General features: G+C 41.6%; 1 protein-coding gene across 1 annotated transcript in view; it reads left to right on the forward strand.

Annotated features, from left to right (window-relative positions):
• Positions 1-16,592, forward strand: part of LOC138258999 (contactin-3-like) — a 1,120,386-nt gene that overhangs the window by 768,830 nt on the left and 334,964 nt on the right. The window contains exons 7-8 of the mRNA XM_069206372.1: positions 8,491-8,593; positions 8,835-9,019. Coding sequence (XP_069062473.1) covers positions 8,491-8,593; positions 8,835-9,019 — 288 coding nt within the window. The remainder of the gene's footprint in view (positions 1-8,490; positions 8,594-8,834; positions 9,020-16,592) is intronic.

The raw sequence follows: 16,592 nt of genomic DNA on the forward strand, positions 1-16,592 counted from the left end.
TGGAACACAACAGGGACATTTTGTACATGTTGAAGAACAATGCATTTCAATCCAGAGGTTCTGGAGGGATAATAATGAACATTTTCATTGAATGTGTGGAGTGCCTTGTTATCTCTAAAGGTGGTTGGAGCAACCCTTTCTAAGAAACCTCTATTTTTCCTAAAAAGTATATAAAGAGCTAGTTCCACGCGTTCACATAGCCCTTCATCATTACTCAAAATGTATATTGTATGTACCTTCACTTCATTTGTACATTCCCACCCTTCACAAGTACATTCTCAGCAAATGTTGAACCACTTACTATTGCTGATAATCTTCCTGGAAGTGTAAACGTTTATCTGTCCATAGACAATACAGCAAGACAAAATCTACAGGCCCATGCATCAAATCTTTTTCTTGAAAGGATCAAAGAGTGGGCATTTTAACAACAGTCTTACATGTTCAGCACTCGGGCAACAGTGGCTATACAAATGTAATGGCATTAAAACGATGAAATGTTTTGACACAAGTGATGAAATAACTATAATAGCAGTAAGTGCCCTATTGCAGCAATGCTGTAATTGTGTCTGAAACGTCATCTGTCCACTTTCTGAAAATATAGATATTACATCATGATCTGCATCATTTCTATTTTAGATTAATGAGCTAAATGAGCTCAACCTAAAGTTTGACATGTTCATGAAGAAACAGCAAAAGTATTTTGTTTCCTTTTTAGTGAATACATTAATACATTTTGGTCCCAAAACTCAGTCTTTCGTTTCTTAGAATAAGTACTCTACTGCTTTCACATGGACAGATTTCACCTTTCTTGCCCTATATCATCATCAAATACCATGGATTTCCCCAAATGGGAAGAATGTTCTATAACATTCTGGCAGGGTAAGTCAGAATTATGTCAAGGATTCCTACAAAAAAACAACAATGAGCCACTTTCATTCCAAGTATATCCTCGATTTTGTGACTGTTATGTAAGAGATGCCCAGAATAATGCCATAAATGCCCACATTATGGAGTGGATAGGCCACTATTAGGCAAATATAACCGGATGGTCCACTATTGTGCATCAAGAGCCAAAATGTTGTGAAAAATGCTGGGAATAGTTAGATTAGTGCCAAGATACTGTGTCACTGATGGGACACAAGTAAGCCAGGAGTTTCTAGAATGTCACCAAAGTGCTCAGGATATGACAATGATTAGTCATTAATTAGTATGTCAGCAACAGTCGTTTGTTGAGAATGCTGAAAAAAGGGGTAGGAATGGCCAGTATTGTGCTAACAATAACCAGAACTTTAACAACAAATTAAATGTGGCAGAAATATGCAAATAGTATTCATTAGTGGCCCACAATATCACCTGGAATGCAAATTTATGTAACTGATGGGTCACTATGATAAAATGTTGCAACCAATCCCTGTGTTTGGAAAGGGCCCTTTCTACTGGGCCATTCTCAGATTTTTTGACTTGTCCCTCCGCATGTTTCTGAATTCATTTTTGTTGGTTTTAGGATTCTGGTCACTTTACCACTGCTGACCAGTGATAAAGTGCAGGTGTTCTCCCCTTAAAATATGTTAACATTGGCTTACCCATAATTGACATATTTAATTTACTTAATATTTAAAGTCCCTAGTAAAGTGTACTATATATTCCCAGTGCCTGTACATTAAATTCTACTAGTGGGCCTATAGCACTGTGCCACCCACTACAGTAGCCTTTAAAACATGTTTCAGGTCTGCCACTGCAGAGCCTGTGTCCGCAGTGTTCACAATTTAAAATCACAATTTATGGTGCAGATGGATTTGAAATTGTAAATCTGAAAATGCCACTTTTCAAATGTTGGCATTTTCTTACTTAAACCATTCAGTGCCTCCGCCAGTCTCTGAATAAACATCTGGGGTGGATGACAGCTGGGCTTTGTGCATTCCATCTAGAAAGTCACACACAAAGGGACCTGTAGTGTGACATTTCCATCCTATTGGCCCATCACCAGGCTGATGGGGAGGTGGAACTATCACTTCCTCACTTGCACCTAAATAAGGCTGTTCCTCTCTCCACACAAAGGGCTGTATAACCTCATGTAGAGTGCCTGGAACCAGGGAAGGAAGGGCAGGGACCATATGATCTTCCAAGGCCTCTTTGAAGTCTCACCTACTTCAAAGCCACATTTGAAAAAAAGCACTGGACCTGAAACCCCACCAAATCAGATCTCTACTGGAACTAATGACACTCTGCCAGGAAGAAGGACTCCTTTGCTGCCAGGAGGGACTGCCACTCTGCATCTGCATTGCTTTTTTGACCTACTGCTTTCTGTGCTGTGGGAAGGACTGCCACTTTTCTACTTTGAGGTGTTGGCCTTCTGCCTGATACTTCTTGCCTGCAGTGAGAAGGACTGGACCTGTATCTCTACATCCTTGAACCCAAGAATCTCCAAAGACTTGTTGGGTTGCCCCTACTTTACTGCATTCTCAGAGACATCTGGGTTCTGGACCTAAAACCTGCAATTTGCAACGCATCGCCCCAAATGCGTGAGAAAAATTGTTGCATTGCTTATTGACAGTGACATAGCAGCTGCCCAACAACAGCGGATTCACTGACTGCACAGCCCGATGACGCTCTGCATGGCCCAACAAGAATGCATTGCATTCACTTCCACAAAGCCCGACAACAACACAGTGCCTCAAGTGCAGTAGTAATATCAATGCATTGTGTTGACGCTTTGCTCCATCAAAGGTACTGTTTCAGTGGGCCCTGCGTGGGTTCTGGAAGCAACCTAACCTCCATCGTGGGCTGTCTGGATTTTGAATTTACACAGGTTACTCACAACCTTAAGTAACCTTTTGATCACTAGTGACTTCTTAGAACTGTTTTCACATTTAATATTTCAAATATCATATATCAACTTCAACTTATTGGATTTTTGTCATTTTGGTCTTGTTTTAGTCAGATGAATATTCTCTATTCTGCTTAAGTGGTATGAGGTCTTTTGTGGTGATTTCACAGAGTTGTATTTTAAGTGTGTTGCACAAATACTTTGCACATTTCCTCTTACGTTATGCCTGACTGCTCCGTGCCAAGCTTCCAGAGAGTGAGCACAGGTTAATTTATTTAGGTTGTGTATCTCACTTACCCTGACTGGCATTGTGGCCCCTATTTGGACACAGTGCATACCTTTGCCAACTAGAGACCCAATTTCTAACACCTACTGTATAACAAAAATGGGCACTGTTATGTAATGGAGAGCTACTATGTCACCAGAGGTACACAATAAATCACTGATGGTCTACCACCATGGCTGCACTTGTCAGAAGGTCACTAAAACAGCAACTCTTCTTGATTCCGCCTCCGTTAATACTTTTCTTTTCAGCAATAAAAAGATGGTTGGCAACTCAGAATTATGCAGGAATAACCAGAATGTTGCCTTTAAAGTCCATAGTATAGGTGAGTACCTCAAAATGAGAGATATAGTATTGAAGTATTGCTGAAAAGAAACGTATTAACAGAGGCGGAATCAAGAAGAGTGGCTGTTTTAGTGGCACTTGCCAGGGTAGATGTCTCACAATCATAGGCAAGAGTAGGTGCAAGGGAAGACATACAGAAGAGAAATATAGTGGGTAAGAAAATCAATCTTTCAGTTAGAGATGAGAGCAGAAGTACAACAAGTAAGGCATTCAGTTTCACAAGCATCTGTAAAAAACTCAATGACTACAGGAAGAAGTCTAACAGAGACTGGTCATACCCAAGTAAAGTACATTGGAAGGAAAAGAAAAAACAGAACAGTAAATCTAAACATTTTTTTGTCAATGTATGGCAACAACCCTTTGATGAGGAATTACTAAATGACCTGATGAAGAGGTAAGTCTGAGTGTAAGGCTACACAAAGAGCTCTATGTATCACATGACCTTATAAAACACAAACCCACCATCTCAAATGCCTTTAACAAAAATGTCTTCACTTTTTTCTGAGATTTCTGAATGGGGTGTTGTAGAACTAGTTTTTCCAATCACCTAAATGTTCCATTTGGCTAGGTGTCAGTTCATTACCCAAAGACAAAATATGTGTAAAATATGTGTAAAGGTAATTTACTCCTTACAATTTGAGTACAAATGCTATGAACAACATAGTGGTTTTTAATTGTGGAAAAAAGATGCAGGAACAGATTTAAAACTTGGCAGTGTTACCGCCAAGTCGTGTCAATGGCAGGCCAGTGAAGACTGTTAAGACGACGCAGTTCCGCCCGCCATATTTAGCTGTTACAGCTCTGCAAGTGGACGACTGGTGCAGGATTGCTGATAAAGAGAGATGGTGGTAGGACCCACTGGACCTCTTACAATGGCAGGGGCATTTGAATAGAGGTAAGTGACACACACACACTGTCCATCAGTGATGCACTACACACTATATAACACACCACATACACAGCATCATCCATTATAATTTCAACACAACACAACCCGTACATGGCAAAACACACATTAACATACATCCATGACACAACAGACACACACCTGTAACACTGCACCCACACATGACAAAATCACAACAACACAATATACACAACAACATTGGTCTCACATGCAAGTAGCACATATGCAAACACAACAACATCACCCACTCCAGCTCCTTCCACCTCAACCAGCCAATCCACACACACAGACACACACACACACACATACATGTACTGACTCACATACATAATAGATAGCACAAACCTAGTGTTAGACCTAATAGCCATAGGGTGGTCACCCTTAACTTTTTGCCTGCCTCCCTCCACTTTTTGACACTGTTTTTGTTGGTTTTAGGACTCTGTGCACTTTACCACTGCTAACCAGTGCTAAAGTGCATATGTTCTCTCCCTTAAAACATGGTGACATTGGCTCATACCCAATTGGCTAATTTAATTCACTTATAAGTCCCTAATAAAAGTGGACATGTGCCCTGGGCCTGTAGATGAAATGCTACTAGTGGGCCTGCAGCACTGATTGTGCCACCCACATAAGTATCAGGCCTGCCACTGCAAGGTCCGTGTGTGCAGTTTGACTGCCAATTCGACTTGGCATTTAAAAGTACTTGCCAAGCTTTAAAGTCCCCTTTTTCTACATATAAGTCACCCTGTAGGTAGGCCCTAGGTACCCCACAGGGCAGGGTGCTATGTGGGGAAAAGGCAGGCTAGGGGTGTCATTATGGACCCCGGCGGTTCAGCCCACCTTGCTGGCGGTGGGTGAAAAGCCCACCACCCGCATGGCGGGCTGAACCGCCATATAATGTATGCATGGCGGCCCTCCTCCACCGTCAGGCTGCCTCTGACAGGCAGCCTGGCGGTGGAAGGAATCATCATCTGACAGGGCAGCATTGCTGCCCCTCAGTTAATGATCCCTACAGCCACCAGCCTTTCCCTAGCGAGAGAGGGTGCTCTGGGGTCCCCCTGGGGACCAGGCAGTGCAGGGGCCCCTGTGCAGTGCCTCATCGCACAGGTCACTGCCGGATTTATGGGTAGAGCCGCCGGCAATGTCCCGGCCAGGCATTCTGGTGGGCTGGTGGGCGGAAACAATGTTTCCGCCCACCGGCCCAACAGAATGTTCATTATGTGGCCGGAGAGGTCCCAGGGGGGTCTGTTCATAATGACCCCCTATGTACCTGTGTAGTTTAAATGTCCTGCTAGTGTAAAACTTCTAAATTCATTTTATACTGCTGTGAGGCCTGGTCCTTTCATAGGCTAGCTTTAGGGCAACCCTTGTGTACTGTTTGAGTGGTAGATTCTGATCTGAAAGGAGTAACAGGGTCATATTTAGTATGGCCAGAATGGTAAAATACAACCCTGTTGTGAAGTTAGATTTAATATTACTATTTTAGAAATGCCACTTTTAGAAAGTGAGCATTTATCTGCACTTAAAGCCTTCTGTGCCTTACCATCCACGTTTGGCTGGATTAGTTGACAGATCCCTTGTGCATTTCACTCAGACAACCCCAAACACAGGATGCTCAGTCACATCTGCATACTGAATGGGTCTTCCTGGGCTGGGAGGGTGGAGCGCCTGACACTTACGTGTCAAAGGACAGTGGCCTGCCCTCACACAATAGACTGCCAAACCCCCTACTGGGACGCTGGAAGACACAATTGAACTGAAGGGGACCTTATGCACTTCTAAGACACTCTTTGATGTCTCCCCCACATCAAAGATACATTTGGGTATTTAAACAGGGCCTCTGACCCTACCAACTCAGACACTTCTTGACAAGATACCTACTGGGAAAGGAACTCTGAAACAGAACCTGCAACCTGCTAGGAGAAGCTGCCTGACTGCTGAAATGACTCACCTGACTGCTTTGGCTGCTGCCTTGCTTTTGCCCTGCTCCATTGCTGTCCTCTGGTTCTGCTGAGAAGTGCCCTTCAAGGGCTTGGATTCAGCTTGCCTCCTGTTTTCTGAAGTCTCAGGGCCAAAAAGACTTCATCTCTGCAAAGAACTCCTTGTGGGGCGAAAAATTGATGCACAGCCTGCCAGAATTGACACACAGTCTGCACTGCGGTGAGAAAATCACTGCATGCCAAACCGGAACAATACAGCCCCGTTCCCCAAGTGGAGAATGACTCAGCACCAGTGTTGCAACTGGAACTTCGACCCACGGCCCACTGGATCGAGTCATTGCCGAGCGGAAATGAGGCAGCCCAACTTCCTGCGAAGAGGAATCGATGCCGTGTGACAGAAATTCCCCTGCATCGCCCACCGGATCGACGCAGCTCCTATGATTTCATCCCACAAGCCCAGAATTTCTCCGCATCATCCCCGGGGCATCCAAATACCCCACAACCCGAAGAGGATCCAAGTCTACACGCCAGAAATTGATGAAAGGCCCGTGCGGCATATTGATGCATCGTTTGTTTCCGCCAAGAGAAACTGATGCACACTTCCCAGTTTTCCACGCATCTCCTCCTGTGCGGTTGCTTGCAGATAATTTAGACGCAAATCAGGTACTTTGTGCTTGCAAGAGACACTTATTGCTTTTAAGAACTAAAGACTCTTTCTATCATTTTCTTAAGTGATATATTAACGTGTACTTATTCAAATCTTGATCGTTTTGACCTGCATTTAATCAGATAAATATTCTATATTTTTCTATATTTTTCTAAACCTGTGTGGTATATTATTGTGGTGTTATTGCACAAATACTTTACATATTGCCTTTTAAGTTAAGCCTGACTGCTCAGTGCCAAGCTACCAGCGGGTGGGCACAGGATACTTTGGATTGTGTGTGACTTACCCTGACTAGAGTGAGTGCCCTTGCTTGGACAGGGGGTAACCTGACAGCCAACGAAAGACCCCATTTCTAACACCTACCAGTACAGGTCCCCTTGCAATGCGCACACAAGGACACTGCTGTCCAGTGGGAGTGTACCATCATTGTGGTCCCAGCATTCATTTTGCAATGAATGATGACAGATGAGTGGGATGTGCATGTTGTGCCACTGTATCCCCAGCCAAAAGACTCACCATTGTGTACCCCACATATGCATGTCACATTCATTTAAAACATTTTTGTGGCATGTATATGCCTGCAGTGGTCCTGATCTCCCATGCAGTGCCCACCCAATGTACCCTGGCAATGCGGCGTCTCTACCTACAAGTCTGGCAACAAGGGTTTGTGTTTTCTCTGTGGGTTAATGGCACCAGGTGTTGTCCAGTCAGATCCAGTCTAAGAATATGTGGAATGGTGAAAAAAGGGGAGTTTTCTCCCTTTCCCCCAACAATCCAGCAACTCAGACATGGAGGTTGGACTGCCACTTTTTTCTTGGCAGTAAGGCACATTTAAATGTGCATGGTGGGAAAGATAGCTGAGGTCCCAGCGGCATCCACTTTTCCCTCTCCCACCATCAATGCAGGCAGTGTTTCTTGGCAGGGACAGTGGTTCAAATGCAGGCTTTCATCTATGGGACCAGCAGCATCTAAATACTGCGGGTGGACCGTCACGGTGGCAGACGGGTTTTCTGTTGAAAATACAACAGCCGGACCGTTACCCCCAAGATCTAAATCAGCCTCTCAGACTCCTACTGTGTTGAAAGTGTGTATGAGCCTTATTTTATCAAGGATTAATATTTGAATTGTGCAAAATCATAAATTGAATTGCAAGTTGCAAAGGTGACAAATGTTGCAACTTCACACAACTGAGAAGATTTTTCATTATACAAAATGTTGCTTCTGGGTGAAAGTTGTTTCAGAAATCCTGTGAAACTTTTCTTTGACAACAAAGATTCATGAGACAGAATGCTTGGGTAAGGAAGCAGGATTTCTCTACAGGCAGCTAATTAAAAAAAGGAAGATAATAGAGATCTAATTAACACACTTCCCACTGAGATAATTAATATACAAAAGAGATGTATGCTATTTGTATTCTATATTAAAACTATCACTAGCTATGGTACAATGCACTGATGGTTTAGGTGTGGCAATTGGGAAATGTTCTTGTTTTTTCTTTAATAGATCATGTTTAATTTCTAGGCATAATGGGAGAATACGAGCCAAAAATAGAGGTGCAATTTCCTCAAACTCTTCCTGCTGCCAAAGGCTCCACCGTGAAACTTGAATGTTTTGCTTTGGGAAAGTAAGTTCTGCCATTTTTATTCATACATTATTCACGATCAGGAACAAAGTGACAACAAATATTACAGTTATGGGACGTATCGCGAGTATTAACTGCAACACTTGTTACCACTTATGTTTCTTATGAATTTATGTACTGAGGTCTTTGATCATGATGTGTGACATGTTTTGTTGTGAAAATTAAAGACTATAAGATATTTTAACTTTTGTAAAGAGGTTCTTGTTTTTTTTTTTTTTAATAGTCCAGTGCCTCAAATACACTGGAAGAGATCTGATGGTCAACTACTTCCCAAAAAAGCAAACATGAGAAGATATAATGGGCTACTGGAAATCCCCAACTTCCAGCAGGAGGATGCAGGCCTATATGAGTGCATCACCGAAAATTCAAGAGGGAAAAATGTTGCCAGAGGCCGTCTGATTTACTATGGTAAGAAAAGCTATTATATTTGCTAACAGCATGTGACGGACTAAAAGATGATAACAATGGCCTATCAAAAATACATTTTTCGTGATTTTGATCATCACAAATAACACAACCAACTTTTGGTATACTGTATATAACATATATAATACTAAACAGTATTTTAAAATAATAATAGTTTTTCTTTTCTGTTAAACTCATTTCCAAATTCTGAATGGTCCTTTCTGAGAGCTGAGTACATTTACAAGTGCATTAACTACTGATTATGTGGAGCGCACATGGCACTGCACAGTTTACCCCACACTTGCAGCATTCTCTATTGAAAGTAAATCTACACCATTCTTTGTGTTGCTTTGCATTTCTTTGCATCGTTATTTACCACTGGAGGGCACGCACGAACCCTTAGTAAATAACCCCCACCTCCCCCTTGGAGAAATATTTTTACAAAATGGCCCATATTGCATGAAACAACACCTACTGAATGACTCGTAAATGAGGATAGTCGATTAGTATAACATTTGATGAACTAAAGTAGTGTTTTTGTCATGCAGTCTTTTGTTCTTTCCAACTGTGGTCAGACAAGGTCATTATAAGTTTTTAAAAGTTAAAAGAAATCTTAGTATTGGTGCTATGATGTCAACCTTGTTGGAGTTATTCTAGTGGAGAGTTACTGACCCTCAAGTAAATCCAACTGCAGGCAATTGATTTGAGAAGGAATCCGTGTCTGTTGTTGTCCGATTCATGTATGTGAGCTTTCATGGGGGTTAGATCTATTTGAAGATCTCTAATTAGTGGAATTGATCCTTTCAGCCTTACCGCAGATTGATGCTTGTGGAGCAGGAACAGTCTAGTGTAGTGATTGTGTCGGTATATGTGTCTGCCAGTCATTCAAGGCTGTTAATGAAATGGGCTCTTGTGCAAGCCACAATGATCACAGAAGATTTCTAAGCAGTCGCTGAGTGTACTTACCCAAAAGAAGTTAGTCTGTGCTTTGTAGCATGGCATGTGGTTCCATGTGACGAAGGGAGGCCTGCAGAGTGATGTGTATTAGAATATGCATGATAATGATAGTTATCATAATAAAGGATGCTACGTTGAAATGGTGGGCTAACCAATACGTTGCTATCCCTAAATAAGTGGTAGATTGTACCTTTATTATGAACATTGTGTTTGGTGTGAACATTTGGGGGAACATTAACGTGTAATGTGGTGGCACAATCTATTTTGCAGGGTGGGGGTGTGTGTGTGAGGGAGAGTGTTGAGAAGAAAGTGGGACGTGTGCAGGTAGAATGTGGCATAATGGATATTTGGCACTTTGGGAGTAGCGAGAAAAAGGGAGTATACAATGTAGAAATAAGCGCAAGAACCAGTTCCAGTCTGATGCCTATTTTGAAAAATAGTATTGCCCTCAGCCTGGATATCTATGTTTGTATGGAGAATGGTAGATATCGAAGGGCATCCTTTTGAGTGTGACAAGTGGCCTGCAATTTGCCTTATTTGCCTTATTTGCCTTATTTAGATATCTCCACTGGTATTGTAGACTTCACTGTGCTATCAAAGGAGCCACCACCATCGCAAATATAGATTTTGTGGTTTCAACCTACCTGTAGATTGTGGTGAAAATGTGTGAAACTAGGCTAAATTCTAAATTCAGCAATGGTTCATTTGTGTAGACTGCTGATGATTTTCCAAACTAAACTAAATGTTAAAATAAACAAATAATGAAAAAACATATGTAAAAATAATAGTTCTGACAACATTTTCATCTGTAATATTTTTGCCACAATTTCCAGTTTACAATGTAACATACCACTGCTTCCATCAGATCCTTGTGTTCAAAGGAATACGTAATGTTTCTTGGTTGTAGGAAACACAAGCTACCCAGAGGCAACAACCAAGCTGCAGCTTGTAATTATTTCTCATTGTCTACCACCTATTCAACAATTTATATGATGAACCCTATTGCCAATAACTCCAAGGGGGAGAGACTTTTGCCTCACTATGAACGGGGCCCTGAGTGTCCACAAAGAAATTAGGAATTACCAGGGGAATTGGTAATTCCAGGTTCAATTCTCTAGTAACTCCTCATTTAGGCTGGACTTTTCAGTGGAGATGATTGCCACTTTTAGCAAACAATTCTCTTGGTGAAAGCTAAGAGATCTGTAGTCTTTCCACAGATCTCAGAATTCCAATGGAACCTCTAACTGCTAGTATCAGCCTCAATTGAGGTAAAAGGCATCCTGTAATTATGGGCATTAAAGGATACATGAATGCATGGAAAAGGGTACCATAGGTGGTGTAGTGCTTTGTTAATAGCCAGTGGATGAGAGGTCATCTCCCTATCTAATAACTTACTATTTTATAGTGTTGAGATATTAAAGTCCTTCCGTTTGCTAAGAAGTCAACCACTGTGCTGGAGAGTGATATGTTTGCTATGTGACTAATGATTTCTGATTCTCTGTTCCCCACACCAACTCCCTGAGAAACCAATGTCTACTCACCCTTTCTATCCTGAGAGTCAATTGCAGAAAGGGTGTGACTGGCACACTTTTCGGAGGCATAGTAGGACATACCTCAGGATACAAGTGTCAAGGAAGTGAAATGAAGGGGAGGGACCTTGTTCACTTCAAAGATCTCTCTTTGAAGTCTCCCCCAGACTTCAAAGGCTCAGCTGGGTATGTGTACTGGCCCCCATAACCCATCAAATTAGAACTTTGCTTGAACCAAGGACATTCTGCCTTGAAGAAGACAGATGTGCTGCAGGAGGGACTGCCACTTTGCTAACTCGTCTGCTGTGTTGGCCAGCTGCCAGCTGATTGCTGTGCTATAGGAGGAGCTGCGACTTTGCTATCTGCATTGATGTGTTGGCCTGCTGCTTGTTGCTTATTTCCTGGGAATGAGAAGGACTGGACCTGCTCTCTACATTCTAAGACCTAGGTTTCTCCAAGAGCTTTCCAGATTGCCTCCTGTTTTTCTGTAGCCTCAGGGACATCAAAGACTGCCTGCAACTCTCCTGGTCCTGCTGGACTATGTCATCTTTGAGGCCTACCTTTGCCTGAGGTGCCCCCTTCAGCCCAGGGTCTCAGAAGTGGGTTTTACAACCAGTGTGTGCAAAAACTGACTCATCATCACAACTAGACCAGTTATAGCTGACGCATCGCCCTTTAGACACAGAGACTGCTCAACAAACTCGGATCCATAGCCTGCGAGGCTCGATGACAATGCTCTGCGCAGTTTTATGATGACGCACTGCATTCATCCCTATGGAGTTCAACACCAACACGGTATCCGACTACATGACTTGATGATGACACAGCGACCCAGCTGCATAGAAAATATCACTTCATCATCTTCGCGTTTTCTCCTTGACGTTGGTGCTTGCTCCATATGAGGTACTTGTTCAAAAGACGCTACATGGGTTCTGTAGCTGCCCTACCCTCCATTGCGGTCAGCCTGAACTTTGAGTTTGCACTGGTCCCTTGCGAACCCAAGTAGCCCTTTGACTGCTAGTGACTTCTAAGCACAACTTTTAGTTTATTCAATAAAAATTCATATCTTGAAGTCCAATTATTGGACTTTTTTTTTTTTTACTCTGATAAATATTCTCTATTTTGTCTAAAGTGGTATTAAGTCTTTTTGTGGGGTCCTTCACTGTGTTACTGTAATTAAGTGTTGCACCAATACTTTACACATTGCCTCTTAAGTTAGGCCTGACTGCTCAGTGCCAAGCTATCACAGGGTGAGCACTGGTTAACTTAGGGTGTGTATCTGACTCATCCTGACTAGGATTGTGATCCATACCTGGACAGAGTGCATACCTCTGCCAACTAGAGACTCAGATTCTAACAGTACTTTTATTGTTTTCAAAGAATCATCAAAGATAATGAAAGGAATGCATGGTGATGGCATGATCAAATCTCTAGAGTCTTCTTTGTTGGCTTCTTTGCTGCTTGCAGAGTCAAAGGAGTTGAACAGCAATTGATCCATAGACTTGAGGTGTGTGAATAAGAGCATCTTGTTTGTCATCAAACAAGCAACAAGCCATTTTAACAAATTTTATCACGCTAGATCGTCGTTCCCATATTTTATACTATACCTTTGGTTTTACATCTGCTGTATGCATTTTGCAATGTCCTAAGATCCAATTTTTTGGGTTACCTCAATAGGTAGTCACCAGGATGAGGTATATAGCTTTGGTAAAAAAGGAAAGAATAAAACTCCAGCATTATGTAACATGCTGGGAATGCAAAAGAATTCAGGGATAACTCTGAGGAGGGACAACCCTTAGGTTTGGTGTTGAAGCATAGTGTATATTGGTTATGTAATTTCTTTAAAGGAGATTACATTTCCTAGATTAGTCAAATCAATCCATTTTGCACAGGCTCCTCAGAGGAAAGAGCAACATAGATCATTCTTATGATTTTGTGAGTTTTATGCACATTTTCAAGAAAGGTGTTACAGTTAAGAAATGTGTGTTGAGTAATTTAATAAAAATATTGTGTCCCTGGACTAACGTTCAACTAAATAGTTGTGACTGTATTAAAGCTTAAATTGGGCAGTCCCAGCTTTATAGCTCTAGAGAGAAAACTGTGTGTTGTATAATCTGCAGCACCAGCAACAATGGTTTTCTATCAGTCTTATCTCAATTTGATGTAAAGATCTCCCTAAGTTTTGCAGCAAGAGTTTGTAATTAAATTGTGAAGATTGGCCTGCTATTGTTCTCTCGTTTGTATTGACTTTGAAGTTTCTTGAGCAAGCAAGAACAAGGAGTGCTTGAAGTGACCTAGTGGAGACTGTCAGAGAGGAATTCATTACAACCTCACTCAAAATGGAGGCAAAGCATTAGATTTATTATTTGAGGTATGTAAATGTGCAGATGACATATGAATCTGGAAGTGTTGATCTTCTAAGCTGCCTTTGAGATTTCTTCTGTGTTTAGAAACTGGAAGAAAGATATAATAGTTTTTAGGAAAGGTATCTACCTTGATAATGATAAGATAGTCTGTTACTTCTGGTGATAGAGGTCCCAAGTTAGTTATTTTTTTTCAAAGAAGCTATATTGATTTGTAGTGTAGTACACATATTGTTGTTTGGGGACCTTGAGTCAGTCAGCGTATCATAAAGAAATTGTAAATGTATTCAGTCACCTCAAGTTCTGTGTGAAAGAAAATGATCCTGTGATAACCTTTTACACATGCCCTGCATTGAACTTTGTTAGTCTTGCATAGCATGTTTTTCAAGCCCATCATCATTTGTGGTCTATTCTTTGAAGTAAGATCAGTTTACAGTTGAACCATTACATTCAGATTTCAGTTTCATTGGCCTCATCAATAATACATACATTTTTCAATTTTGCTAGTGTAACTGCCTCAATTAATTTTGTCAATGTGGACTCTGGTAGTGCTTGTCTGCTGATTAATTGGAATTAGTGTGAAGGATATTTTTACTGCGTTTTGATCATGTGGGCCATGTTCACTATTTGTTCTTACCAGAACATGGAAAATAGCTTCTGCTTGCAGAATGCAGTACACATAATTCTGAAACCCCAGGCTATAAAATTGAGAAATTGAATCAACTATTTCATTTGAAATAGATTTCAGACATACCTGAGATTTACAGAGAACTCTAAATCTAAGGAAATATTTGATTCAAATGAGTATTTTAAATAGCACAATTTGATTGCATTTAATCCACCAGTTTGGTAATTTACTGGATAAGTAAATGGTGCATAAATGTGATTTTGAACACATTATTCTTTATGTTAGTTTTACGACAAACAAAAACATAATCCTTGAAGAAAAAACCCTTCTCTCACATCCCATTAAACATTGACATCTGCTTTTCCATCTGGAAAGACACATGCACAGCTGTTTCCCATGAGATGTTTTGCATACATTTACTCTGTAGAAACAACCTCAAACTGTCTGCAGTCTGCAGATATTCAAAAAGTACACATTTGTGGGTCCTCCCTGCCTTTACAAGGAACAACATCATCTTCACCAAAACACCCACATCTATGCCACTGGTCCTGTATTTTCCAATGTAGAAGCAGCATCTTATTTTCAGGCTTGCTCTGTGGGTAAATGCAACATTTGAGTGGGAAATTCTACAAATACTGCATCTGTGAATCATGATATTTAATTTACTCTCTTGATTTGTTTTATGAGGATTTATTTCAAACTACGATGAAAAAATTATTTGTCAATTATGACCCATATCCCTAAGTGACGACCCAGTCTAGGACTTGTTGCTGAGTGGTCATGTATGAGTGGTGCGGTATATAAATATCAGTATTTGCAGCTACTGATTTGGCTTTCTACTGTCTGATTACTTAACCCAGAAAGCAAAGTCACTGAGCATGCAAGTACAATATGTAGATCGACGCATCACTCTTGCAACTGTCACATTGCCTTAAGAGCCCGACGCATCAGAATCATGCTCTGCTGTGGCAGCAGTCTACGGAGATTGACTGCGTGGGAAAGCCCGGCGCATCCAACACATCTCAACTCCAGGGCTTGTCCTCGGAACTGAAGCATCATCATCATTTCATGGGAAAGATCGACAGATTGCCATCTCTACGAGCGCCTGATAAAAACACTAAAGTGGCGCAAGGCGGCACTAGGCTCTCTAAAATCTGGGCCTTTGTTCTCTGCGGCTACCATGGGTCCAGTAACAGGCCTGCATTCCATCACGGTTGGCCTGAACATTGACTTTGTCCTAGTCCAAAGTGACCTAAAGTAACCCCTAAGAGTGTTATTTGATTCTGAGCACTATTTTGAATTTATTCTTCAAACATTCACATCTCAACGTCCACACATTGGATATTTGTCATTCTGATCCTATTGTATTTATAAAAACATAATCTATCATTCTAACCTGGTGTGGAGTCTCTCTGTGGGGTTTTTACTGTGTTACTGTATGAGTTATTGCACAAATACTTTACACATTGCCTTCTAATCTTGCCTGCTCTGTGCCAAGCAACCAGAGGGTCAGCACAGGATAATTTAGGTTGTTGTGACTTACCCTGACTAGGATTATGGTCCTTACTTGGACAGGGTGCATACCTTTGCCAACTAGAGGCCCAATTTCTAACATTGGTGATCAGCTGTGAGGATAGGAATTGTGTTTGTGCAGTGCCCTACAATAACTAGGTGTACACTATCCATCCCCATTTAACACCTTTTTGAATTGCACTTTCTCCATTGTTTCCCTGCTTTGCATTTTTTATGCATCCTATACATCATGCCTCGGGCTGGTTCTGCAAGTGGAGGCATGGAGTTTGAGCTGGCCCCATTTGAAAAGCTTCTGCAAGGGGTTTGGGGTACCTGCCTGAGGAGCAAGCAGCAAGGTGGAGTTTCAAATGGCACTGAGGGACCTGGCAGAAACCCTTTCCCAAAAGAATGATGATTTGGAAGAGTCTGGGAATCTCATTTTTTTGAGGAGCTACTTGCAGCATTTGATCTGGACATCCCTGGATAAATGTTCCCTGTGAGAATGGGAAGTAATGTCTCCAATCATGGCTTGTCCTCAGAGGATAGGACATCTGAGAGAGAATTATAGCTGCAGTTGGAAAAAATGG

This window comes from Pleurodeles waltl, chromosome 9 (assembly GCF_031143425.1).
Source record: "Pleurodeles waltl isolate 20211129_DDA chromosome 9, aPleWal1.hap1.20221129, whole genome shotgun sequence".
NCBI lineage: Eukaryota > Metazoa > Chordata > Amphibia > Caudata > Salamandridae > Pleurodeles > Pleurodeles waltl.